The sequence below is a fragment of the Platichthys flesus genome, chromosome 20, assembly GCF_949316205.1.
Source record: "Platichthys flesus chromosome 20, fPlaFle2.1, whole genome shotgun sequence".
In the NCBI taxonomy this organism is placed as follows: domain Eukaryota; kingdom Metazoa; phylum Chordata; class Actinopteri; order Pleuronectiformes; family Pleuronectidae; genus Platichthys; species Platichthys flesus.
Window position 1 is genome coordinate 12,542,533 of NC_084964.1, and position 27,884 is coordinate 12,570,416.

At 42.1% G+C, this 27,884-nt stretch overlaps 2 protein-coding genes across 2 annotated transcripts in view; one reads left to right on the forward strand and one right to left on the reverse strand.

Moving 5' to 3' along the window:
* Window positions 1-16,850: 16,850 nt before the first annotated feature.
* Window positions 16,851-18,751, forward strand: chac2 (ChaC, cation transport regulator homolog 2 (E. coli)). The gene is made up of 3 exons (XM_062378934.1): window positions 16,851-17,235; window positions 17,657-17,692; window positions 17,972-18,751. Exons 1-3 carry the CDS (start codon window positions 17,101-17,103, stop codon window positions 18,341-18,343), a joined length of 543 nt encoding a protein of 180 aa, XP_062234918.1. The 5' UTR covers window positions 16,851-17,100; the 3' UTR covers window positions 18,344-18,751.
* A 2,415-nt stretch (window positions 18,752-21,166) lies between these two features.
* psme4b (proteasome activator subunit 4b) overlaps window positions 21,167-27,884 on the reverse strand; it is a 36,399-nt gene continuing 29,681 nt past the window's right edge. Inside the window, exons 44-47 of the mRNA XM_062413941.1 lie at window positions 26,525-26,680; window positions 25,465-25,603; window positions 25,139-25,272; window positions 21,167-22,024 (exon numbers count right to left, since the gene is read on the reverse strand). Of these exons, the coding sequence (XP_062269925.1) occupies window positions 21,890-22,024; window positions 25,139-25,272; window positions 25,465-25,603; window positions 26,525-26,680 (564 nt within the window). The 3' untranslated portion in view covers window positions 21,167-21,889. The remainder of the gene's footprint in view (window positions 22,025-25,138; window positions 25,273-25,464; window positions 25,604-26,524; window positions 26,681-27,884) is intronic.

Consider the following 27,884-nt stretch of genomic DNA (forward strand, 5'->3'; position numbering starts at 1 on the left):
ATTGTCTGAAACGTCATTTTACATGATAAAATCAAGATTTTCCTTAATAGCAGTTGAGGTGCTCATAGCCTGAATTACAGAGGCCCCCCACAAAGATTATTTGGGCACAGATTTGGCCCACACCAAACGCTGTCATCCTGCCCGCGTACTGAAGGGATGCCACTGAAGTGGTCTGCTCCTTTTTGCCAGATCTGGGCCACAAGTAAGCCAAAGAAATACTTTCAATATTTTCCACATGGGCCACTTTAGGCTCACATCAAATCACACTGTGCCTGGAGCACCGCACGTTTGCCAAAAATGGGCCACATTTGTTTCGGGATATTTGGGCCCCATTTGCTTTTTTAGAAGTGGGCTCACAACCATTTTGTGCGGGCCACAAGGAGAACAGAAGTGATGCATCATTGCCTTAAGTGGCTCACATCCATATGCTACTCGGGCCTGAAGCTCAGTGCAACGTATGCATTTTATGGACAAAAGTATGTGGACACTCCTTGTGTAGGCTGCTTCTTTTCATGGTTTACTGTGGCCTTGCACCTGCACAACATGTGCACATGCAAACAGGCAAAACACAAGGAAATGGAGAAAAGCATTTTCTCTAATATGGCAACACACGCACTGCATTTATGAAAAAAAAACACTGCAATGTGAAAGTAAATACAGAAATACTTTATGTAAAACGAATGTAACACTAAACAACAGTAGTTGCACGCCAACCTTTAGTTTATTTCCATTGAGTCAATTAATTATTCAACCCCGGCATGCTGTCTGTATTTGGTTGTGTTTTTTTTAATGAAATGTTCTTTAAATGTTGCAGATGTGTTAATTTATTTATTACATTTATAACAAGGTGTTTCTCCAGTTGCTTGGGTTTTGTCTCTTTGAATTGATTCTTTTAAATTAGGTTGCATGGCTGCTTCTGGGCTTCAGACTATGAGCTTCTTCGTGCTAATTATGGAACATTTTCGGACACAGAGTTGGGTTTCGTATATTGTTTTGTTTTTAATTTACAGGAGGAAGAAGGCACTCTCCCCTCGAAAAATCCTGACGTCAACCCAATCTTACATGTTGCATACATTTTTGAAAAAGCAGGATGTTGGTATTGTAGCATTTGAATGTCTGCGGTTTAGGAATCAGAGCGTTTAACAATTCTGTAACAGTGGAACGAATGTGCGAGCGTATTCGCAATATTTGATTCTCATGAGGGAGATACCTGCATGTGCCAACCCACATTCATGCTACGTGTGCAATATCCTGAAATATACAGAAAATCCTGCGCAAGAGCGTTTGCTATCCTTTTTTCCCCCATCCAGTCCCAGGACAGGACTCCAGCTGTGTTGAACCCAGCTCAGGGTTGCTCTCCCTGGGCTCCCCGGGCCAGCTGCTGCTCTTTTTCATCTCTCCCTCTTCCTCTGTGGATCTGTGTATGTCTGTCTGTGACTTGCCGACACATCTGCTCGACTCCTTTTTACTCCGCTTTGCCACTCACCTTCATCGAGTGCTGGATCTGAAGGAGGATGCGTAGTGGAGCTGTAAATTGGCAACTAAAGGCTGGGGCCTCTTGTTAAAAGAACAACCCTGACCTGATCACTAGATGCCAATTCATGATCCCCACTAAAGAAACGATGAATGGAGCTGCCTTCAGCGCTTGTGCAGCCGTCTACTGCACACACATGCATGATTCCCATTTGCAGATGTCGTCTTTCTATGTGTGTGTTTGTAGAGTTTTGTACAGTGTGTTCCGGCTATGAGAGATTTACCTGTGTACATATTTGCTCCAGCAAGGCAGGCTACTGAGAGAGGCAGCTTATGGGCACAGTATATCGTATAACCACACAGCCGGAGCATGAAAGCTCAAATTGATTTGAGCAACAGATATGACAGCAAAAGGGGGTTGACCACAGAGACCACTGCTGGGATAAAGATGGGAGGTGTGTACATGTAGTGGAGCACGTGTTTTTGTGTGCATTCTTGTCTGTGAGGGGAGTGTTGGAGAGGGAGGATGTGTGATAACAAGAGACAGGGAGAAGGAGGAGGAGTTACTATGGAAACTATCTCAACATCAGCACCTGGTTTCCCATTGGACTGACCACCATCGGCACCACCACCACTCTTTAAAGTCTAATCCTCCCTTCCTTCCTTCACCCCTCCTCCAGCTCTCTCTCTCTCTCTCCCCCTCCCCCTCTGTCTCCCCCATCCCTGGGCCAGGCTGACCTTTTGGACATAATGGCATTATTAAATAATAACGTTTTACCACCTCTCCGCGGCGCGGTGAAAAACACAATGTGGAAATGCTGGTGCACACAGATTTTTTAGTGTAGAGACAAAAGGTGAAATCCACATGCAGAAATGAATGATTGTACATGCAAAAAAATTCACCTTCAACAAAGTATGATGAAGAATTGAAAAAAGTCGAAAAGTGGCCACTGTAGTCAAACAAATCTTTCTTCCATATACAAAATGAATCAATGCATGTAAACAGAATGATGCACTGAACTAGAATCAGTTTACTTTGGAAACAAGTTGAAAGATATCTCAACACACAGGTTTTTTCATTTTCATTGAACTTGAATAAAAAACTGCACAGGGTGATTTTTGCACTGAGGATTTTCTAAAAATATATAATTACATTTACTCTAAGAAAGGTTCAGTCGGATCATGGACAAGGCTTTCGGCTTTTTGCGTGACTAAATCGCAAATGGGGGACATAATTATATACAATTGTTCTGAAAGGAACAAAATAAATTTTAGGTAAGATTTTCTCTCCTGCTTATTCTTCTCGTGGGAGAAACCAGAGCCAATTCAAGCTGACATTGGGTGAGAGGCGGCGTACAGCCTGCACTGGCTGCTAATGCATCGAAGGGCCAACACACCGACAAACAAGCATTTACACCTACAGACAATTTAGAGTCTCCAATTAACCCCCAATCTGTTTTTGAACTGTTGGAGGAAGCCAGAGTCCCTGCACAAATCTCGCGCAAATACAGGGAGAACATGCAAACCCACAGAGAAAGACCCCGTCCAAACCGGACGGCACCAACCACCACACCACCTTGCCACACAGCTCAGGGACACTTAAAAACTGGCCGAGCCGTTGGCCATGCTCGGGCTCGATGAAGCGTCATGCTGCAGACCAGGTTATCATTTACTACAAGAGCCATCAAGGCCTGATGTGATGCATCATCAGTCTGTAAGAGGCACAGGGAAATGCATTATACCATGAGCATTTTAAAACTGCTGCAGCTCTATCAGCCAACATTAACCGTGACAGATATGGGCCGCCACTGATTGCATTAGTCCTTATTGAATGATGAGGCGGAGGAGCTCCGTTCTGTACATTCCTCCGACCACGTTCGCTCCTCCTCCGCCTCTTCTCACTTCCCCACTCCCTTCCTCCCTCTGACAGGCTGACAGCAGGCGCTGACCCCTGACTCTTTGCCTACTCAGCAGAGAGAAGGTCACAGTATATGTGTGTGTGTGTGTCTGGGTGTGTATACATATAGCATATTTCTGTATATGTCTGTGTGTGTGTGTGTGTTTGTATGAGTGCGTGTGTGCAGGAGTGTTTGTGCACGGGGCAATATGTGTCTGAACTGCCAACAGAGAGAATATACAGCCAAAAATAAAAACTCATCTGTCAGCATCCAGTGTGTGTGTGCGTGCCCATATTTTGTGCCTGCAGTCAGTTTGTGCTCCAGTCTTCGGGAGGCGAGCTTGAGACGGAGAGGTTTACCTACTTTGTGCTGTGAACGGTGACAAACAGCGAAGAGGGAGGCGAGGAAGGGAGGAGCTCAAGTGTCACGTTGAGATCTCGGCTTTTTAACGAGGATTATATACATGTAGGAGACTTCCTGTGTCGGTTAAAACACTGTACTTACACAGTGGTGGGAGCATATGATTATAAGGGTATCGTTTCATGAGTCACGCCTCCCGTCATTCACACGGAGAGGGGGGGTCCTTCTGCAAGAACAAATGGTGTGTGCCTTTGTGCATGTGCATAAATGAGTTAGTGTGTGTGTGAGAGTGTGTTTGACAGGCAACCACCCTTTTCTAAATGAGATTAAATGGGAGGTTTGTCTCTAATCGTGTTGTAATGAGTTTCTGTGTAGCTCATACATTTACTAATTCTACTTGCCAATAGTGCAAACAGCCACGTGTGCATATGTGTATAGGTGTGTATGTGTGCGTCGCTGTGTGTGTCGCTGTGTGTGAGGTAGGAGAGGTCACCTCCCTGCAATCTTATGCTCATTTATAACAATAGCTCTGACCTGTCCTCATCAAAAGGATTGCAATTTCTAAACACAAACAACATTAGCCCCTGTGCACAAACCTGCACACACGGACGCCCACAAGCGTGGACAGAAACGCACACATGTAACGACAGGACCAAATGCACAGTCCATCTGCGTATGGATCCGTGTGTCACTGGAACTCTCAGCAGGCATTAGCATTGATCATCTGACTAGCAGATGAAGAGTGACCGACAAGGTCCAAACAAAGCCTGTCTGACTGTGTGCGTGTGTGGTTGTGTGTGTGTGTGTGTCTGCGGACACTGGTAGGTGAAGAGATTGAATGAAAGGAGGGGAGGTGTGTGTGTTTGTGTGTGTGTGTGTGTGTGTGTGTGTGAGGTGTCGAATAGAAAAAAAGTCCAAGATCCATAGTTCATTAGCCCTCGCGGAGCTGCCCGTGTGTGCGCACAGCTTCGTGTGTGGCTGTGTGCGTCCGAGTGACCATAAATCTTGACCTGTGAGCTGCTATTGGTTGTCATGGCGATGCAGCCCCTTTCCGCCCGCGGCACTCCATGTCCTACAGTTAGGGGTCAAGGGTCGGAGCAGTTTTGTGCATTGGAACAGACTGTCGGCGCAGACAATGAACAGGGAAATCGGATATAAGGAACACATCGTCGTCTTTTACCTTCCACACATGACCTTTTACCTTGTGGCCTCAGAAATGTCATGACGGCTGCGCGGCCCACATGGAGAACACTCCAGCGGCACACTGCCTGGAGCCACATGCACCTCACAGAGCAGAGGAAGATGTCAAATAAATTGGACGAACATGCACAGCTCACCACACACATTCAGTAAAATGTTGTGCAGTACACACACACACACACACACACACACACACACACACAATTCTTGAGTAAAGCGCAATGGGATTTCATGGAAAAAATACGAGGATGAATGTAATTGGCAATGTCAAAATTCCATCCATCTAATATCTATACTCACACCTTGACAGAATGAAATTATTGTTGAGGTTAATGATGCGATCTAAAAAACGTTTGCTGTGAAAAAGCCTGATATTGAGCCTCTCATTGCAGAACCACGGGCCTCAATCTGCTGCAGTGACATCCTCTTCTGGGAGGGCTTTCCTCTCCCACATTGTGAAACGTGGCCGAGGGGATTTGCTCCGACTCAGTCACAGCGAGGTTTGAAAGCGGATGTTGTGGAGGGCCTGGCTCACAAGGGTCAGAACTACGGAGCGTGTGCAATGATGTCGAAAGAGGAGCGCGGAACTGTTTCCCCAAAAGTTGGAAGCACGATCTTTTGTTAATGTTGGACCATTAAGATTTCCCATAATAGAAAACAGCCCTGGATGAGAAACCACACCAAATATATAGTTTGCATTCGTGATACACATGAGGTGGCCCACTTGTGTGTGTGTGTGTGTGTGTGTGTGCAGGCAGGTGCAAGTAAGCGGAGAGGGGTAGCAGGATTTAGGAAGTGTGAACTGGGGGAGGAGGGTTACTATGACAACGGGCCAGAATGTTCCAGGTGACAGTGAAATCGGTGAGATGCTAATTGTCCATTTTCAATCCTCCATAAAGTTTAACAGCCACTCTGCCTCCACATGTTATTCTAACTCAGTAACAGAGTATACCTCTGGGATGTACAGCTATTTCCCCCGTCCCCCCCCCCCCGCCTCTTTTTTTTTCATTTGCAATGACACCCCATCCTCCCTTCATCTCCTCCTCCTCCTCCTCCCCCCTGCCATTGACGGCGGGGGAGGAGGAGGACTGTGTAAATATCATAGACGATCTGGAGCACATGTGTGCATCTCTCATGAGGCCGACCAACACCTGATCACCAGACTCCTCTTTCCATCCATCCTTCTCTCACTTCCTTCCCCTCGTCCTTCGCTCCCCAGCCCCCCCTACCACTTCTCCTTCTTAACACCCGTCTCCCCTCTCCTCGTTTCCTCCTGTCCAAATTCATCTCCCTCCAAGTTGCCTCTCCATTTTCCCCTCGCCCCTCCTCCTCCCCCTCCGCTCGTTCCCCTGCTGTTTATCTCCAGCGCCGCTCCCTCCCGTTGCAGTGCGTTTAACCACTTTGTTCCCCTTTAAGATAAAGATAATTAAATCAGCAGCTAAATGAGTGAGAGTGTGCTGCTGGCGTCACCATGCTACCGCTTTGATGTTCTATTTCAGCGCGATAGTATCAACACCAACTCATCAGTTCCAAACTGCTGCGAGCACACACACATACCTGTGTGCGTTCATGCGTTCACACGCCACGTTCCACCTACCACCTCCTCAGCCAACACACAAAGACAGATTGGACGTGCTAAGCTCCACTGTCTCAGGCTTTATTTCATCCAACCACAGCGTTCTTTACTGCTGCTCTCACCCACTTCTCTTCCCTCTTCCCTCTTCCCTCTCCAGACCTCTCCATCTCTCTTTTCTAATCTCAAACCGCTCTCTCTCTCGCTCTCTTCTCTCTCCCCTGCCTCCTTCCTCCTGATCAGCAGGTTGCTAGGCAACTGTGCTCCATTGATCTAGAGGAGCACGATGACAAGCTCACATAACTGTCATGAGAGTGCACACACGTGCACAAGCGCACACAAGCATGGGCACACATGTGAACACACAAATTGTTATCGGTGGTATCTAGTAGCACCTTTAGAATGAAGGCGTCCTCACTTATCAGATAAGGACGAGGAATGGGAGGAGAGAGGGAGGAGGGACAGAGTGACATAAATGACAGAATAGGAGGTGGTGGAGGAGGAGAGAACGGCTCTTTATGTTGCTTACCTACTTATGGACCCTCCCTCCACAGTCCCTGTGCCTTCCTCTAGCTTTCCCACTAACCCCTTGCCTTCCATGGAAAACAATTACCTTCCACGGTGGCCCCGGCTAGATTTCCAATCTGACCCATCCCACAGTCACGGCCAAGGGCCACCTCATCATCACGAGCCACAAACTGGTTTCATTCCATTTGTGCCTCCACTTCAGCGCTTATTACGAGCACTGTCACAACTGAAATGAAACAAGAAGAGGAGACGGTGAAAGAGGAGGAGGCAGAGTCTGTACGTCAGGTCCAAGGCTGTGTTGTGAAACAGACTTTTCATTTAACGATAATGCAAACGTCAATATGAGTTCTAATACTAACAGTGGGAAATTACATCTGTGACGCCAGGTTAAGTGAATGCGTTTATTCATCCTAAGGTCTTGAAGGTTTTATTTCAAGGAAACCTGCCAAGGACTTACCACTATTTTCTAGTTTCAAAAGATAAAGATCTTCGCCAAAGAAATACGCTTATTTGCTTTCTTGCCAAGACGGAGGGACAGAAATAACCAAAGACAAAAGTTACAACCTTAGATCAGACACTATCTATCTATCTATCTATCTATCTATCTGACTATCTATAATTAAATAAATCATGGAACAGCACCATAGTTACTGAAAACATAGGCAATTTGTTTTGAAATGACAAAAACACGATGACAGGGAACAGATATTTAAATTGAACTAATTTCAATCACAAATAAAAATAGAGTGCCACAGTCAGCAGCTTAGCTTAAAATAGCATAAAGACTGGTAACAGAGAAAAGACGCTAACCTGGCTCTGTCCAAAAGTATAGAAATCTACACACAAGAACCTCCTAAGCTAATTAATTATCCCATTGTTTTATCCATACAAACACTTGAGGTGATGAACAGTTGTAAGGCAGCTGTGGCCCAGGAAGTAGAACTGGTTGCCCACTAATCAGACGGTTGGTGGTTCAATCCCTCGCATTCCACAGTGTACTTGGTCAAGCAACTGAAGCCCAGCTGTGCCGTGAGTGCATGATGGAGCAAGAAGCTATCAATTAATACAGTCCATTTTACCGGGGGGGCGATTTGACCCTATGGTTTTTATATGGATTAAGCAAATTATTCATCAATTAAAGAGCTTTATAGAAGCTGGTCGGCTGAGCAGCTTTTACTCCCCTCTTCTAGACTTAATCTAACTTATCAGCTCCTGGCCGTGGCTCAAAATTTAATGTGCAAACATCAAATATTTTCAATCTTCTCATCTTCTAGCAAATAATCAGTCGTCTGTTCCTTTGCGCGAAGCTGCGACTCATGCAGGAAACATCTTGTTTTTGCAGGAGGGCCCTTTAATCAATAGCTCTGTGTAAGTGATATGATATTCTGTAATCAGCAAAGTGTGGAGAGCATATAATCAACATTTAAAACCACTGAAATGATATTCAGTCGCTCCATCAGCGAAGGGTGAAATGTGCTTGTTTCATCTGTTCAGTCGCTGATTATTAACCTTAGAAGAATATAAATGAGTTGGAGAAAGACACACACAAAGAGAAAGTTCACTTATAACAACATGTTTCTTATCCACCAAAAGAAACGCAACCATTGTATGAAATGTATGGAAAATATACATTTGTCAGGAAAACACTACAAACAGTCGATTTCATTTGGTTTTGGCATTTTATAGTCAGCAGCACTCTACTTTTCCCTTTGCTATCACTGGTCCTGTAAAGCATGCAACTCAATATGTTGTTCGTCTGTGCCCTTTAGAACAGCTTGTAGAAGTGTTACCTAACTCAGAAAAATACATGACAAAAATATCTGTTTAAATAGAAGGAGATATCAGGTCTTTTTGGCACATTTAAATATGATAGAAAACTGTAATTTTACGGTTTAACAGTTTTTACCAGTTTTTTTATGATTGGCATGTGAATTACCATTTTAAAATATTTAGTTTTTATTGTAAATTGGCAAAACAGAAAGAAACTGTTAAACAACGTTACTTTTGCCATAAAATTCCAGGTAAAAAAGCAGCAGACAATAATTTGGCTCTTGCCGCCTCGTGCTGTGCACATGTGAAACAAACCGAGCCTCCAGTTTGAACACAAACTGAGAGGAGTGACAAGGAGGCTCTTCCCAAGGCTGAGACAGAGAAAGAAGAATGAATCATTCAGCCGTAGGCCTTGAGGTGCATTAGTAAAAAGACTACAAGCGAGATCTAAGGATAAAAAGACTGCTGCTGTGAAATAAAATGAAGTCAGAAGCAAATATGGTTAACTGAGTGTCAGTGAAGAGCTTTAAGACGTTCAGCTCGGTGAGATCAAGCTGGAAAACCGATTTTGTAAGATGTAATAAGATGTGAACCTTCTAGGGGCCATCGGGAGGCTCCTATGGGCCCCCGACCGCCCTAATGACTCATTTGATTTAGATGATCTCAGGTAAACAGTGGAGAATAACTGAGATGAATCACGGATTTGATCTGAAATAGTTGTTACAGCAAGAGAAGTGAATGTTTTTTTAACTCCTCTGTCGAGTGTCCGGAGCAGAATGTTCTGTCTCCATCCACAGAGACACACTCGCTTTCATCAGATCAAATCACTCCTCTTCACCTGACAAGCTCAGCATATCCACTGACAGCACAATTCTTTTTCATCAGCGTCACACTCCTCTCTGCTTCTAAATCCAACACACCGGTCAAGGTCCAGAGGAGATTCAGGGCCATCTCTTGAAATGGAATATAATGTATTCATCAACAGAAACTAAGAATCGCTGAATTTTCCTCACCGTAGAATTATATGTGCATAGTCCAACATGTTCCTACAGTAGCTCAGAATAATAAAAAGCAAACACTGACTGTATAGAAAGGCCTTTTGTGTATTCATTTTACCTTTTGGCCTCTGTAGATGCCATGTAAATGCTCGGCAGGGGCGGGGGAGGCGATCTTTGTTCGGACACAACAACATCGACCAATCCCACCGAAGCTTTAGGATGAGAAAAGGAATAAAAAAGGAAAGAGAAAGAACACTTTAATGAATCCCCATTCTCCAACACCTCCTCATCTCAGTTATCCTCCCCCTCTCCACTTCTGTGTCTGACTTCAGTACAGACTCCGGCAGCTTTCTGCTGGCTCCTCTCCAGCAATTATCTGGTTGGTTCCACTCTGACGCAACTCAGACTCCACTCATCGTCCCTCCTCGTCATCAGCTCCTGCTTCCTATGTGGAAAGCCAGGCTCCCGCTCTCTCTCCGTTTCTCACCGGCTTCAACTCCTACTCATCTCCAGAGTAGGCTTCAGCTCCAGCTTTGCTCAAATGTGTCTCTGGCATCCACTCAATCTCCGTTCCATCTCCTCAGCGGCTCTTCAGCCAGATTGGCACCAGCACCAATTTTGCGCTGATATGGCCATGACTCCACTTTGGCCCCGATCCCATTTTGACTCCACTCCAGCTTTCCACCAACTCTGGCTCTGACTCATCTCTGCCCTAAAAGCTAAGACCCAAGCGGATGCCATCTTCAATCCAGAAGCTATGACTGTACAGGACTTTATCATATTACAAAAGTTCTGCCTGAATAGTCAGCAGTGATGCCGCCCTTTCAGGGTCAGTTCTCAGATAGCAGTGATAAGTCCATCACTTGAGTCCATTCTAAATGCTCTCATTTCCAGAAAATATGGTAGGAACATTAAAGCGTTCCAGTGGATGAACCCTACAACTCGGGGGGTCGCCAACTTTTCCTCCAGCGCCACCATGAGAGTCACAATCAACCTCTTTGAGTTGATGAATGCTAAATGTAAAGGGGAAAAACCTTTTAATTGTTATATTTGTTCTATTAAGAATGTATCATCTGAGCAATTCATACAACATTTTATAAATTATATATATAGAATTTTTGATTCTGTGGTTGTTTCACCTCAGATCTGTATCATATCTTTTGCTGTTTCATTTAAAAAGGAGATTTACATTCTTCCACTCCACGTCACCCACAAGTCATGGAGCAATTTACAATGCCGAGTCTGTCACATCGTCAGCTGATACCAAGACGTGAACACTTTAAACTGTGCAATCCTGCTGCCAGCCAAACCTAAAGGGAGTTCCTACTGATCAGTCTCCTCTCATACTTCATGGTTCTCACTCAAACGTGCTGATAAAGTTACACACTTTGGATAAGCGTGAGGAGGCTTTAGCGTATTAGATTTCCATTGCTGTGACTGGACTTAAGCCTTATTTATGGGGTAAATATCTTAAATCCCTTCAGTGATGTTGGTTACAATTGCAGGAACAAGCAACTGTGCATATTTACCAACTTGTCTTATGAAGGAAGAAAGAAAATACATTTAAGATGATTTGAAATAGAAAAAACAAACAATTTAGACATTTATTAAAACTTAAAATTAGGACGGGAAAAGGTTTTATTTTACTGTCAGACATCAGCCAATTATTGAAAGCATCATGTGGTTCCTCTAATTTGTTATTAAACTAATTAAAATAATGAGAAATATAATTTGTTATATTTTCCAAACAACCGCTTTAGCGTCACAGTTAAAAGACCTCTCTCAAAACAAATGATTGCTTATTTCTTCCAGAAATAATCTAATTGTGAAAACGTGTATTAACAGAAGCTCCTCTCATCCCGTGGCTAGAAAATGTTTGGCTTCTGTAGCTGATAAGACAAAAGCGAACACAGCATTTATCATCTATGGAACTTTTATCATAATTTGTATTATTACACCAACAATGTTGAGGACAAGGGAAGAATATCAGTCATTTTTTTCTGTGAAAACAGATAATACAGACTTATAATGGTCTTTTTTCATCTTACAGCCCTGCGTTTTTATCATTAGGAGTTTTTTTACACCAGAATACAATCACAGTTCTGGGCCAGAGCAGCAGTGGTGATATATTTGGCTGCTTTCACAGAGCCTGTGTGTGAGCCTCCTGGGAGAAACCTCCGGAGTCATATGAGCAGTTCAGGATCAAGCCGTCTGGGCCCAAAATGGCCCACTCTACTCGGCTCTCTACACATGGTGGACCTTTATGGCTCAGCTGGACAATTCCTCACCGCGGCTGCCGAGACTGAGGCGGAGGTTCAAGAGCTGTTTTTGTGCGTATGCGTGTGTGAAACCACTGCTGCAGGAACGAGTCAATACGGAGGAGACCTTTAGATGGGTTTTGCGGACCTCAATTGCTGCCAGAGAACAACTAGCTACTGGAGGTTAGTCAGATGATGCAGGTGGATGGTGGGAAAAAAAATAAACAAGTTCCACCATCTGAAGAAATCCCTTTTCAAAGCTCGACCAGAGTCAAGAGAGCAGGTGAGGGAGGTAGAGAGGAAGTCAACATGTTTCTAAGGACGGGCTGGAAGAGAAGCAGCAGCATGGTGTCGCTCACTCAGAGCAATAACAAGGACTAAATTGACTGAAGCTGGCTGGAGCTCAACAGAACCTCTCCATTCAGCGATGCACCATGTAACTGGACAAAAGAGAATAAGGTCATGGCACAAAATAGCTCAAAAAACTCCAACATATTTAAATCTTATCAGGAAAATCCGCTCAGAGCAGAGACTGGAAGCATGACAGAGTGTCACCAAACTTAAAGGGACATTGCAGCGATTTGGAATTCTTGCTATGGAAGAGGACATGCTAATATACGCTGGACTCTCAATGGCAAATTACTTTCTATTTCTATAGATTCACCACTTATTGTTGTTAACTCTATGATTTATTTACTCACAAAATACCAAATCTGGCAATGCAACTACATCACACGCTTGTGATTAGACACTGGCAGCACTTGGTGGGATAAACTCGGAAAAAGTACATTGTGCCTTCAAAACATGCAACAGAACGCGATCAGTAATTTATAATTAACATCACAAAGGGAAACCACGAAAACCTGAAACGAGGTTTGATGTGTGGATTCGGTTGAAGAGGCACCAAATGAGAGACTTTTATAAATGAAAGGGAGCTGGTACAAATGGGAAAAAAGAAACAAACTCGAGAGGAAAGTGCTGGAGTAGAGCTCTATCTTGGTCACCTCCCTAATGAATAAACAGAAGAGCTCTGCAGGAGGAGAGAAAGAAGGTTTAGGAACGGCTCTGGAGCTGGAACATAAAGAGAGGTGGAGCGCAGGGAAAAGAGAGCGAAAAAATGAAAGGATGTGCTTGTCAGGGAGGAAGAGGGCCTGGGAGAATAAAGTGAATCTAATGGAACACGTGGAGAGGAAAACAGATGGAGACAGACACGAGAGCGGGGCCACCTGTGCATAACAGCATTAACGAAGCATTAGTACAGCAGCTCTTTTGATTACTTCAAGAATAAAAGGTGGATTACAGTAGATTTAATATGTGGTTTTGAAGTTTATGACTTTATGATAAAAAACGACTGACTCCACAAATAAAACATTTAACCACATATCCCCAGAACTGTTCATCTTATCGGCTTCACATTTGACACGTGTATTGTTAGTAACCTGAAGCAGTGCAGTGTCCAATTTGGTGCGAATCTGGCAAAAGATATGTTCAATATTAATAAACTCTGAAAACAGGCGACCAGTGGGGGCGGGGCAGTGTGATGTCAGGCTACAGCCCTAGGCTGAACATTTCTTCTTCTACCTCCTTGGATAAACTATAGCAGTGGTCAGCAACTGGCAGCCAGGGGACAATAGTATCTGATTACTTGTATTTCTTACACAGGCCTTCAATGGTGTTGCTGGTGCTGAACTTCCTCATGGCAGCATTCCTAGAATCACTTACGCTTTACCAGTTTGTCTTCAAAGTAAACGCACAATGTTTGTTAGGTTGCTGCAATGCTTTGTATGGATTCAAACAGGAATCACACAGATTTGCAATGTCATATTATAAAAACATTGACTATATTATCTTTACTGCAGATAAACCAGGTAGGATGAACACAATGTATTTTAACCACAATCTCACTGTTGATAAAAAGCTCTGCACACAACGTCCAGCACATACAATTCTAATTAAGTGGCAGTACATTGTAGAACAGTATGAGGAGGAGTGACTATTGACAAGAAATAGTTCGGAAGTAGTTCCGGAGCATTAACACAAGAGAACAGGCAGGTTTAGAACGAGCTGTGCGCTAGTTTGTAAAAATGCAGATGGAGGAACAGAACGTTTGCCTATAAATTCTATTCACATTCAACCCCCTTGAGTTTTCTTCATATTTACTGAAACACGTTGTCTAACTTCCAAACAAGAGTAAACAAATTCACATAGCTAAGGCACAAACATCCAAGCACGTTTTTTCCTCGGAGCAGAGCAAATAAAACATAAAACATGATATTTTATCATAAAAAACAAACAGATAGTTTATATTCTCATTACATTTCTATGCTGTTTGTCTCCATAATGAACTACATGTCAGAAAGCAGCACAATAAAAGTATTGCCAGGTTTATGTGTATCTGTCGGAGAGATATACTGCGCAAAAACATAAGCCTGTGGAACAGCTTGTACAACGTTTTGTGGTGTTAGTTCACATATGAATTAAATAACAATTACATTAATAATAGATGTAGGATATTCTGAGAAAGATTTGTTGTCTACATCAGTGAGTACTTTTCTGAATCGCTCCAGAGGGTTATTCTTGATATAAATAGCTCATTATTTTCACCACAGGGAACATAACGTAGTAGAAAACTGCTGCTTTGAATAACCCTAACAACCTGCTTTAAATTACAGGAACTGTTATAACAGTAATTTAGGCAAAAGCACAAGAGGGTAAAAACACAAGGTCTCTGGATTCAAGAGCAGTGGAGGTGAATGTTTTTCTATTTTTATGTGTACTTCACACCTAAGGCCTGCATTTTCTGCAGATGGCCAGTGACCGACTCCACCGCAGCAGGTGCAGTTTGGATGTGTTCTAATGATGGTACCTTTATGGCAGATGTGTCCCTCAGTCCAGCTGTGGATTTTCACTCCGGATCTGCCTCTTCACACTCGAGGTTGGTTAAATGACATGAGAATGTTTCCCGGCTTCTCTCAGAGGCAGAGGAGCGAGTATGTGGCTGATGCCGTCCACTTGATTTGGATCTGAATCAGTGCTCACATTGCATTCATGAAGAGCTCCTTGTTTGGAAGGGGGAGACACAATGATGAACTGCAGGGGACACAGAAGCTCAGCACCCCCTGGTGTCAAGATGGAAAACCCATATTCCCCGGTGTTATCTGTCCCAGTTCATTTCCGACAAACACAAACACACAATTAGACGTTCATTGAAAGTCAATTAATGGCTGCATATCAAAGGTGGCCTTCAGGAAGATATAGGGGCTTAGTTTAATTAAGAAATCTTTTAGCTCATTAGAATGAGAATTAAACCATTTCCGAGACTTAAACAAGGCTTTTAGTGGATGGAACTTCAAGAGGCTGGAGAGAACAGTTAGAGTGCTTCTGCTTTAAATAGAAGCATCAGAGGTAAAACCTATTTTGGCAAAAAATCTTTCATACAGGCCTCTGGAGTTTGTAAGGATTTCAAGGCCGGCTGCCAACCTAAACAGAAAATATTTAAAACCCGAAAAGTATGAAAGACAGTAAAACCAACCATGTATGAAACTATTGAGTACTACTTGAGAAAAATATTTATTCATAAAGTGAAATGTTAAAAAGTTATACCTTTAAACGAGAATTGAAGTTAAATGTTAGTTTTGAAATTAAGTATATTTTTTCAATAGAACATTATTTTTGAATATACCTTGCTTTAAACAGAACTAGAAGAACTACTCAATAGTACCTTCAACAAGAGGGTTGCTGGTTCAAACCCCCATCTCTCCCATCTGCTTGCCGAAGTGTCCTTGGCAAGATACTGAACCCCTAAATGGCCCCTCATGAATGTTGAGTGTACTAATTGTAAGTCGCTTTGGACAAAAGCGTCAGCCAAATGACATGTAATGTAAAAAAGAACTACAGTTAAAGTAAATTATCCTTAACCTACACGAAACACAATCAGAATAGTTGTATTCAAAAAAGATTTTCTATTTACTCTTTCACATGTCAGTTTAAGTAATTTAATTGTACTTAGTAAACCCCATTGTCTCGTCTGACATGTATTTGTGTATTTTTCTATCTAAGTCGTCTACTGCGTAGATGTTGCCTGCCATGTAACAAGAACTTCACTGCTCCGATGACGCTGTCATTGGTGCATGTGACAAAGTTTGATTTGATTTGATATTATTAATGTATTTGTATTTTGGTAATGTATGTGATATTATTAGGATATTCTAGTGTGTTATTGTCATTATTAATATAATTATTGTTACTATCATAATTATTGTCATCATCATTATCGTTATTTTACAATGGCTGGACAAGAAATGTGCTACAAAATGATGTTATAATCCATATTGGCATCATGTTTTGCTGTTATCATTAATGCATTCCTATTAGTATATTACTCGTATTAACATAATATCACAATCATCGCTGTTTTCATAAGTTATTGTTGCGTAATTATACATTTTTTCTGCAAAGTCTCACTAATTACTTATACCTCCGGAAGTGAAGGTTTATTTTGAAGATTCGTTGAGCGGAAGTGCACCTGTCTTGACAGTGTTGTCTGCAGTGCTGCCAACTTGGTGACTTTCTAAATCCTCACGGCGACTTTTTTTTGTCAAGAGCTACTAGAAAAAAAAATGTAATTTCACTTGAATGCAAAACGATTCCGTAGAAGTAGGCTCAGTTTTAGTTTTAAACATATTTAAGGTGTTTTTTTCTCATTTTTTGCTCGTCCTACAGCGACCATTACTATTATGCAAATTAGGCGATGGCGTCATTTAGCGACATCTAGCGGCTTTTCGGACAGCCAATAGCGAATGTCCTTACTGAGGAGTTGGCGACACTGGACATGTGCTAGCTCCGTTAGCCTCATGCTAGCACCATGTAGAAGCGGTCACACCTCCATCCAGTGATCTGCTCTGGTTCCGTGCTCAACACGCCCGCGGGCGAGATGCTGTGACCCCGCGCGGTGTGAAGTGAGCTCACCTCCGGACTACGTCTCCTCCCGCCGTCCTCCCCGCCTCCGGCCGTCCTCTCCCCGGTCGTCTCCAGCTCCCGTCATGTGGGTGTTCGGTTACGGCTCCCTGATCTGGAAGGTGGACTTTCCCTACGAGGAGAAGAAGATCGGCTTCATCAGAGGCTTCAGCCGCCGGTTCTGGCAGGGAAGCACCGACCACCGGGGAGTACCGGGGAAGGTAAGCGAGCCCACCTTGTTGCACTGTTGACATTATGAGCTTGGGAATCGAAAATGTACCAAAGAGCTCAAGTTATTTAACGGCACATGCCACTGATTAAGATTAAGATTAAGATATGTTTATTCATACCAAACACATTCACAGACATGCACAACACACCCATGCAATGGCAGGCAAATTCAACCTCTGCTGTTTACTGTAAAACTGAATAATCATTAATCATTACAATATTTGAGTTATATTGTGAAGTTATTACTATTTTGAGCATTTATATAGTTTATACATTACAGTTCATATCCTGTATTTTCCCCTAATATCACCCCATAGTCCATTTAATTACATTTATAAAGTTTTCCTCTATTTTCTGTTACTTTTGCATAATTATTTAAATATTAATTATACCTCTGTTTGTCTTTTACAGCCTGGCCGGGTGGTGACCCTGGTGGATGACCCTGAGGTAAACTTAAATAGTATTGTTGAAATAGAGCTTCAGTTATCAGTTGTTTATTAATCAGGCAGATGTTTTTTTTAACGTACTTGAAGCCATTAATAAAGACGTCTTGCTAGCTTTTCCAAGATTTCCAACCTTATCTTTAGCAGAAAGTCAAATTATTAACCGATTATCAGGAAAAAAAACAATAATTTCAAGTGTAGCTGTTAGTTGCTAAGGCTAAAAAGACGACTCAGTGCAGATGTCATCATTTCGTTTTCATGATTAAGTCTTCCCTCCCCTCAGGGATGCGTGTGGGGCGTCGCCTACAAGCTGCCGACGGGCCAAGAGCAAGAAGTGAAGCGCTACCTCGACTACCGAGAAAAAGGTGGTTACCAGGTCATCACGGTGACCTTCCACCCCCGTCCACCCCTCAGCCCCCCTCCCAACCAGACGCTGCTCTACATCGGCTCTCAGGACAATCCGGACTACCTCGGCCCCGCCCCTCTGGAGGTTATAGCCAACCAGATCGCCAGCTCCACCGGTCCGAGCGGGCAAAACTCGGAGTACCTCTTCCAGCTTGCCGACGCTGTGAGAACAATCCTGCCCGAGGATTCAGACGAGCAACTGTTCTCTCTGGAAACCTTAGTGAGACAGAGAATACAAAACGGGAAGTAACCCGCACAGGTTAATCAGATTAGATTAAAAACCTATGTCCTGCTCAATTGTATATTTAAGGATAGATTTAGCAAATAATCTCAGGGTTTAAGATGCACATGGGGCCAGCCAGGATGTTTGTGGGGTTGAGAAAATCGGTGTTGATGAAGTATTGTTTTTATTCCTTTTAATGTCACACTGCAAAGAAATGGCACATGCTTTAAAAACACTACGCTGGAAACATTGTATTGGCGTGTGTTGAAGGTGGTTTCAAAGTTGGACAAATGTCAAAACAAAGCATCTTATTGTTGACTGATCACAAATATGCTTAGTGTAAACGTGTCTGTTTTCTCAATGTTCAATATTCGACAGCACGAGGCAGGAATGTTTCAATGGAATAAATGATGAATATTCTGAGATTCAAATTCAGATGCTCTCGGTCTGGTTTTATGTATTTTGAAGCAAAATCATGTGAAGTGTGAAACGTACACGATTCCCAACAGGCTCATTTTTGTCCTCATTTAAATTATTCGATTTTTTGTGTTTAACATCAGGGAGAGCCACTGTGAGAAAAAACAACAATACTTAAAAGCGTGTTTAACACAAATCGACCTTAATAGTTTGTACGCTTATGTCTATATAGCCATGTTAGCTTTGGCCTGGAGGTCATAACTACCACGAACAGGACAATCCAGTTACTGTTGATCATCTCCATTTTTCTCATTTGAATAGCAAACTTCAGGGGGAAGTGTCACCAACATACTTGTGAAACACTGAAATTGAAATTGACATGTGGCTGACGGGCGGACAAATAACTGGTATTTATAGTAAGTTTATTGGGATTGTGAGGAAGAGGTGAGCAGAAACCCCAAAAGACAGGAAGTAAGGCAGCCCGCACACAAAAGACGGGCCACTTCAAAATAAAATGAGAACAAAAAAAGTCTGTCTAAGGGGCCGGCGCTTTAATCACCTTGTCAAGTGCCCAAGTGCACCTTGTCTATTCCAGACTGTACTTACCTTGTCTCAGTATCTGTACCCATCGGTGTTGCGGTATCAGCTATTAGCTACTTCTCATTCTGCCAGTGCACGTCTCAGCACAGTGAACACATCAGCGTCTCGGCACAGTGAACATATCAAAGTCAACAGCACGGCATCAGAGAGAGAAATCAACATGCACTATGAAATACAGTGACAGGTATATCTGTGATCCCGTCCTTCACTCACACACACACACACACAAACACAAATATACACACACAGTCAGCAGTGTTTAATGTCTGTAGGAGCATCTGTCCTTTATGGAAATGTTTGGCATAAAACTAAAGAGCATCACGACAGGAAAAAAAACAATGTTTCTGAGCTCTCTCTCTTTCTTTGTGTGTGTGTGTGTGTGTGTGTGTGTGTGTGTGTGTGTGTGTGTGTGTGTGTGTGCTCATAACGTAATCTAGTTTGTCATTTGGACACAGATCTACAGAGATCAGTGAACATAAAACACGACACACTCGTTCATCCTCTCAAATGAAACACACGTCACTTAACAAATAAGCAGTAAATTATCAGTGTCGAGCTAATATAATATACAACCCAGTGGGTTGTATTACTTTGGTTCAATGTTATTAATAATTAATCATTTATTTTAATATGAAGTATTATAAACAATGCATCTTACAGTTTGCAGTATTAAGCACTATTAATCTAATTGTTCTTATTAAATCTTCATAGTCTTTTCATTATGTGTTTTACTTCAAAACCATTATAATTATGTTTCTCGTATTATTTCCATTTGCTCTTGTATTATTGTCAGAAACAGTGATATGAAAAGAATTGGGCCAATCTGTGGCTGAATGTCTATTATTTACAACAACAATAGAAGTTGTCCTTGTTTTAAATGTTGTGCTGCTGCTGTGACGGTGAAGATTGGCCTCTTGTCATCCCTGCAATCACACACTGTGCACTGTGTTCATGAATTGTGTGCATGACGCGCGACAAAGGCGTGTGCAGAACAAGGTCACAGGGAGCGCGTTTGCTGCTCCAGGACGAGAGAAGAAGGCTTCGCATCGCGTACATCTGAGACAAAGAGGAAGCTGAAAGGCTGATAAGCGTCACAGTTGCTTATCACCGTTTTCCTAAAGTCACAGAAGACATCCTTTCATTTTTCCTTTTTTTTCTCTCCCAACCAACAGAAGAAGAATCCAAAGATATTCAGTTCAGACTAATGTTTTACAGAAAAGCCCCAAATTCCCACAATGGTGACTTTTTTGTCAACAGCTCTATTTTACTCTAATTCGGAATACAGTAAGTCAGATTCAATAGTGTAGTACGGGGCTGATCATTTTCTCAATTCATGTTGGGGTCAATAAAAGGCAAGATAATTGTAAAGAATGCTCATAATTTATAAATAAACGTTTACTTTCTTCCATCCAACAGTTGAAAACATAAACTATATTCAGTTTACTGTCATTGAAGACCAAGAAAATCTGCTAATATTCATAGTAGAAAAGATATTTGCTCTTATCAGAATTGTTGGATATATTGTCAGTCATCAGAGCTCCACAGTAGAACAGCAAAAGGATCAAATGACCTTTAATCCGAACTTCTGTGTAAACCTCATCGCTGCCTTCTTACCTCCATCTTTTTAATCCTGCATTTATCAAGTCGGAGAAACTTTTGATCTCCTCCTCGCTCTGCGTGCAGAACACAACCAGAAACTGTTTGTGACATGAAAGTACTCAGATAAACGGCCGGTGTTTCACGTGATTCGGTGAACCGCGGCTAACACACAACACGGCAAACTCGTTCCACCTTTCAAATGAAACACACGTCACTTTACAAATGATGCAGTTCATTTATTCAACTGTAAACAACAGTAAGTTCTCAGTGTTGAGCTACTGTATTGCTTTGCTATAATTTTATCAAAGCACATTACATATCGAAATACTTATTATAGTTATATATATGCTTTTATATTTTGCATACATTTATATCATTTACATGTTACAGTTTACAGTTTATATTATACCATAAATGGGATCATATTGCATGTGTTGGGTTATAAGTGCATTAACACCATTATAGTATTTAAAAAATACTTTTTTATAGATTTAATCTACATACTTAGATGATCATATATATTATACCTGTATTTCGTAAAAGAATGGACATTTTTTAGTGTATGTTTAAAAAATAGAAACAATAAAGTGAAATGCTGTTATCATACAATAATACAATAATAAAATACACCTAGAGATGGTGGTTATGGCTAAAGTAGAGTGGCCACCTTTGGGGCTGTTGAGCTGCTTGGTGAGACAAAATAAACACCAAATAAAGTCAATGTTTGGATCCATTTCACCCAGAGCTGCTTCTTCCTGCTGGGATAACTAAAGGCCAACAGTCACACGTGATGTTCCTTCAGCAGGGGCTCGGCAGCCGCTGCTAGATTATCATACATTATCCTAACAGGCTGCACTGAGGACTGCACAGGTCCCCAACAGTGATGGAAGGTGTAATTACTTCCCTACAGCACTGGTCAGTCGGTCCGTGGAGGAGCCGGCGAGGCAGCTGGCCGCCTCACGCGTAGTAACAAGGTGACACCAGCAGGTCTGTGAGCACCAGCAGCTGATCGTCAGTGAAGCACTGCCGATGCAACTGCCAGTTGTCGTGGTGCGTGCGCCTGAACTCCGACAGCGTCTTCTTCACCGTCATCTGGAGGCAGACAACACAATCATCACTTAGAATGAGGTAATGACTTACTGTGTAACTGTGCCACCCTGAATTCATTAAAGGCAGACATGTCATTTGAGATACTTTAGTTAATTCATTCATGTCATTTAACATCAATAATTACTTAACGAGATAAAGTTATTAATCCATTTAAACACCTTTTTAAATTTGTTGTAAAAAGGAAACAAAGAAGGTTTTCATGGCTATTTGCTGCAGGTGTGATACCAAAATAGTAAATAAACCAAGGAATTCCTGATGTGAGAAAAGTTAGCTTAAGCTTTTATTAATGTGGTTAATAATTGGCAAAGATTAAAAAAATTCAATGACCTTCATCATTATTAGGGCCCGAGCACCTCCGGTGGGAGGCCTTATTGAAATTTTAAGGATTATTCTGAGCGTTTTTCAACGTGCTCAAAAGGTTTTAAAACTTTGCAGTAAATTAGAGAGTGGTGAAAATGTACGTATTCTGAAGTATTTGGAAATGGGCGTGGCAAATGGCTCAACAGCGCCAATTACATTTTGGCCAAATTCCACATTTTTAAATTGATGTACTTGTCGTAGAGCTTTCATCAGATCAACTTAAAATTTAGACAAGTGTCATCACAACAAGATGGAGATCTAAAGTTATTGAAAGATCGATTTTTCGTCACAACGTGTGACCGTGGCAGGGCGTCAAAATCTGATTACACGCCATCAAAACACGGGCTTCTGTATCTTGGACATATCTTGGTCCAATTGAGTCCAAACTAGACATGTAAGACAAGGGTCGCGACCTGAAGACATCTATACAGATATCGTGACTTAAAATGACAGTGCCCCCTGGTGGCAGCAGGAAGTGAAGCGTTTATCCTCGCCACAGTGCTGAAGGGCTGGAGAGCGGTACAATAATGAGTGTCTGCAGGCCACAGTGAAGCATGGTGGAGGTTCCTTGCAAGTTTAGTGCTGCATTTCTGCAAATGTAGTTGGCGATTTGGTCAGGATTCATGGTAACCTCAATGCTGAGAAATACTTTATTCTGCAGCAGGACAACGACCCCCAAACATACGGCCAATGTCATTAAGAACTATCTTCAGCGTAAAGAAACACAAGAGGTCCTGGAAGTGATGGTATAGCCCCCACAAGGCCCTGATCTCAACATCATCGAGTCTGTCTGGGATTACAACGAAGAGACAGAAGGATTTGAGGAAGCCTACATCCACAGAACATCTGTGGTTAGTTCTCCAAGATGTTTGGAGCAACCTACCAACCAAGTTCCTTCAAAAACTGTGTGCAAGTCTACATAGACAAATTGATGCTGTTTTGAGTGCAAAGGATGGTCACACCAAATATTGATTTGATTTAGATTTCTCTTCTGTTCATTCACTGCATTTTGTTAATTGATGCATACTTGTGAACTGGTTTTTGATTCGTACAGAAAGTATTTTGACTATTTTAAATACAAAATTACTCCACTCTAAAGTATTTTGTTACAAATTACGTTAGATTTTTTATCGGCCCTATCAAATACAAATTACAAAATACTCAAAGTAATTGAAATACGTATTTCAAATACAAGTTATAGAAATACTGCCCATCTCTGCCAGTAGTAACAATCCAATAATCAGATTTTTCTATCCGATCTGATTTTTCAGTTTTTCTTTGTGCTGAACAAAACAAATTAATCTCTTACAAAAACATCTGTGATTAAAACTGAGTAAATACTAATTTAATAATCTATTTAGCTTCTTTTCCTGGTTTAAGTCACAACGTTGGAAAACTGCCATGATTCAAAACTAAAGGGCAATCCACCGGAACAGCTAAATGTTTTTATTGAGTCAGGAATCAATCCTTAAAAACAGCATAAATGCTCAAGTAAGTCCTTCAACTTGAATAAAACAACTGCAGATTTTTGAGCAGGATACAACATGTGATTCTGTTTAATATGAATATTTATCATTAATGTTCGTTTTGATAAGATATGCATTTGGTCTTTCGTTCTAACTTGAATGAAAAGTTATTGAATAGAGTTAAAACTACAACACAAATAGAAAATGAGATAAGCTCTTTTACTCATGAAAATAATCTAATATTCAATCTTGGAGAGAAAATGTACATTCACAAGCGACTTGTTTGTTTATCACAATTTCCATTAAACTCTGCTGTAAAACTCCTGCAATGAGGAGGAGGTTGATGGTTTTTATCGCTTCATTTGTTTTGAGGAGCAAAGAAAAAAGTTAAGAGCAAATAACAGCTCTTGATAACAGCCACTATCTATTCTTAGAATGGCTTCCAAAGTAAATGGTTCCTGTTTTAAAGTGGAAAAACAAACAAGCCGCCACTCGCCGCTCTGGAGACCCGTGATGTTAAAAAAAACACAGCAAATAATCCAACAGCAGCACAAACTCCTCAGCAATGGTGTCATTTGTTTGCCATAATTAAAAACGAATGAGCTTATAATAAGTTATTGATGTTAAAATGCTAGATGTAACAATTTAAAAGAATTATTTAGAGGCGAGCGAGTTTGGAGTGTAAAGTAAGCGTGGTTCATCGAGGACACGGAAACAGGGAGTTAAACTGATGATCAGCACAACTGAGGATGTAATCATGACTTAAACATGGAGGACATTCATTTTTCATTATGGCCTTCAAACAAAACAATGAAATCAGACTGCGAGAGAGGGAACAAGGAGCCTTTGGCTTAACAATGCAGACTGATTCAGAGATTAGATTAGTGACTATCATTTACTATTCTGCCATTTTTATATAGTATTTAAAGAACTATCCTTTGGAGGAGCCTTTGTTTTGGAGCACAAGTAATTTACTTGCAAATATATTTATATAACTAAATTCAAGTGATTTATTTTTATTATCATCTCTTTCACTTTGCAGCAGGAGAAGCACTGAATTATCATCATCATTGGCTCCACCACCACAGTGATAGTTTATTCAAACTCTGCACTACAGATTACATTGTATGTCTTCTTCATGCCTCAAGTAAAGCCAAAGGCACAATTTTCTCCTCAGTTGGACAATGAAATTATTTTCTTCCAGCTCACACTGTGTTGAGCGAGATGTTTGTATATGAGTGTGTGTGTGTACTAATGAGTGTGTGTGTACCTCTATAGGCTGCGGGTCGTTGAGATGGTCGCTCAGGTCCATCAGAATCTGAGGCATCCAGTCTGGGACGTTGTAGGGGCTCGAAAGGATGCATGCACTGAAGCCGAGCACTCCGGCATGGCGCCGCACCAAGTCTGCGCACGTACACACACACACGCACACACACACAGACACATTTACGTGCCTGTCACAATCAAATAGCGAAGCAATCGCAGTAATACTTGCCCTATTACCCTTTCTTATCCCAGGGGAATTGTGAACCTTGAAATGATTAGGCCAATTTGAACTCTCGATTTGTGCATTTGTGTGTGTGTCTGTGTGTGTACCTGTGGAGGCCAGCTCTCCTCTGGCCTTGGGGAGGCGAGTCTGACTCAGCGTCTGGAGCTGTGTCTGCAGACTGAGGTCCAGAGGGAAGAACTGGCACTGCAGTAAACCACTGAGGGTGGTGGCTGCCATGTCCCTCACCTACGGGGAGGGGGAAGAGGAGGGGGGGGGGGAGAAAGAATGGGAGAAAGAGACAGAATTTTCAGAGATCTGTGAAGTTCAGAGCTGACAAATAAAGGATGTGGTGGCAAGCGCGAGGCAGTTTTAGGGCAAGAAACGCATACACAATTTATTAAAAGAGATGAGTGCAAGGAGATCGGGGGAGAAGTGAGGTGCATGGGACAGAGATGAGCAGACGAGGAGGAGGCGGAGGAGGCGCGGGAGGAGGAGGGGTGGATGGATGCCGGGTTGAGCTGAGGTAAAATTCACTTGCAGAACATCACTGCCTTCCTGCATCACTCTGCATAAATTATGAATAAGCTCAGAGTGACGGCTGACGCATCAAAACAGACAAAGATACACAGACAACGACATTCGCCAGCTGTTCATTTACACAGTTTACAAAATATTACAAAATAATAATCAAATCTTTGTCATTTAGAGATTTCTATTCAAACAAAGTGCTTATTGATCTAAATGGTCGCATACGGATCAATGGGAGGAGGCCGGATAAAGAGGGCTTTAAAGGCACACCTACACATCGCAGTGTAGTGTGACAGTCAAATAAATGCTTTGCCAATTTATATTTTGCAGATTATGTTTAGTCATGATGTTATTTTTAGATAAATTACAACCAGCTACAAAGCCGTGCCTGAGCACTGTCCCCGTAACCACAGAAGAAGAGAGATGCACAAAAAAAACAGGAAAATAAATTAGGACCCGAGCAGTGGAGGCAGAGGGTTCGTTTTCTGCAATAACACCGAATCGAGGAGAAAGATTAAGATTTAGTGAGGAGAGGCTGGAGGACAATAAGTGGCCATTTATAATCCTGGTGACAATTACACCTCACGGAGGGGGAGGGGGGATGGGGGGGGGGGTCGCTGCCTCTCGTGCGTGCTCTACCTCGAGCTGCTCGTCGAGCAACAGCTGCATCACCAGCTTTTGGATGCGGAGCACCTCAGCAGGCGCGCTGAGCAGGGTAAACAAGTTGTAGAAAACCATGATCTGGAGGTAGGTCAGCACGGAGAAGCGAGCGTGCCACGACCTGCTGCCGGCCATCTACAGAGAGAAGAGGGAGAGAAATCAAGAGACGGACGGAGATGGGTTGAGGTCTGCACAGAATCCCCCCATGCCCCAAAAGATGTTTTTATGTATCCTGCACAAACAAAATAATCTATAGTGGACATATGGTGTTATGTTGTATACACAGGCTTCATACATTGTGTGAACAAGCTATAACCTTGTCAGAAGAAGATAAATTACCTTTGCGAGTATTTTTTTTATGCGCGTATGTTGGTACGACTACATTTTCATTTTCATAGGGGAATGATCTTGATGAGTATGTGGAATATGTTGCAGATCCAAATAAAAATCTGGATCTAGTGAATTTGAATGTGGTTCCATGAGGGGACTGTGAGGTCTTGGCGGAGGTATGCACTCTTCTGAGTGCCATATGTAGTTTTGAATAAATTAATCCTTGTCTCCCAGTATTATTGTCAAGCCATCATAATGCTGAAATCTTTGAGCTCCAGCATAACAAAGCTAAGTGCATTAAGCCACCTGCTCTGTAGCATATATAGATGTCATGCTAATGTAAAGATGCTGAAGTTATATGCTGAAAAGGACAATGCTAACATTCTGATCTGAGATACGTTTATATTGTTTTCTACCATATTCAATCATTTAATATATTAATTTACTAGTTGGTGCTAAATGGTTGAGACTAATGGAATTGTCATTTGTCTTGCAGATATTTGGTCTTCAAAACAAAGCATTTGGACAAACTTTGACTTGATGTCGGCTCTAGATGAAAAAGCCGGGGCTCACCAAAGTCTTAACAATTTGTCATGACCATCTGCGTCACAGCAGACACATCCATCACCTGGTGGCGCTACAGGAAAAGACGGTGATAATCCAAATCATAAGCTTCGTCCTTTGCGGACCACGAATGTCTGCACAACCTCTCACTAGCTGTTGTGATATTTCAGTCTGGAACAACTTGACCGACAGTACCATCTACGGAGCCGTGCCTCTAGGGGGCATGCTGCTGCATATTTAATAGACAAGAGACTGCAGTGATGGAAGGGGCTATGTAGATTCAGACCTCATCACCGACTTCATCCATGATCCGTCACGGTGCACAGTCTGGGGAACATGCACAGGTGTAGACGGATATTAATTAAGTGCGTTGAAAATGGTCTCAAACGTAAAGAAAAAAGAGCGAAGCGCCGTATTAACTGAGCTGCACGGAGATCCCTAGTGC

Bases quoted from the DNA above. Each gene is read 5' to 3' on its own strand.
- chac2 (XM_062378934.1), top strand. From the start codon at position 17,101: ATGTGGGTGTTCGGTTACGGCTCCCTGATCTGGAAGGTGGACTTTCCC. The intron at 17,236-17,656 runs GTAAGCGAGCCC...TGTCTTTTACAG, and splicing joins ACCGGGGAGTACCGGGGAAG to CCTGGCCGGGTGGTGACCCT. The intron at 17,693-17,971 runs GTAAACTTAAAT...CCCTCCCCTCAG, and splicing joins CCCTGGTGGATGACCCTGAG to GGATGCGTGTGGGGCGTCGC.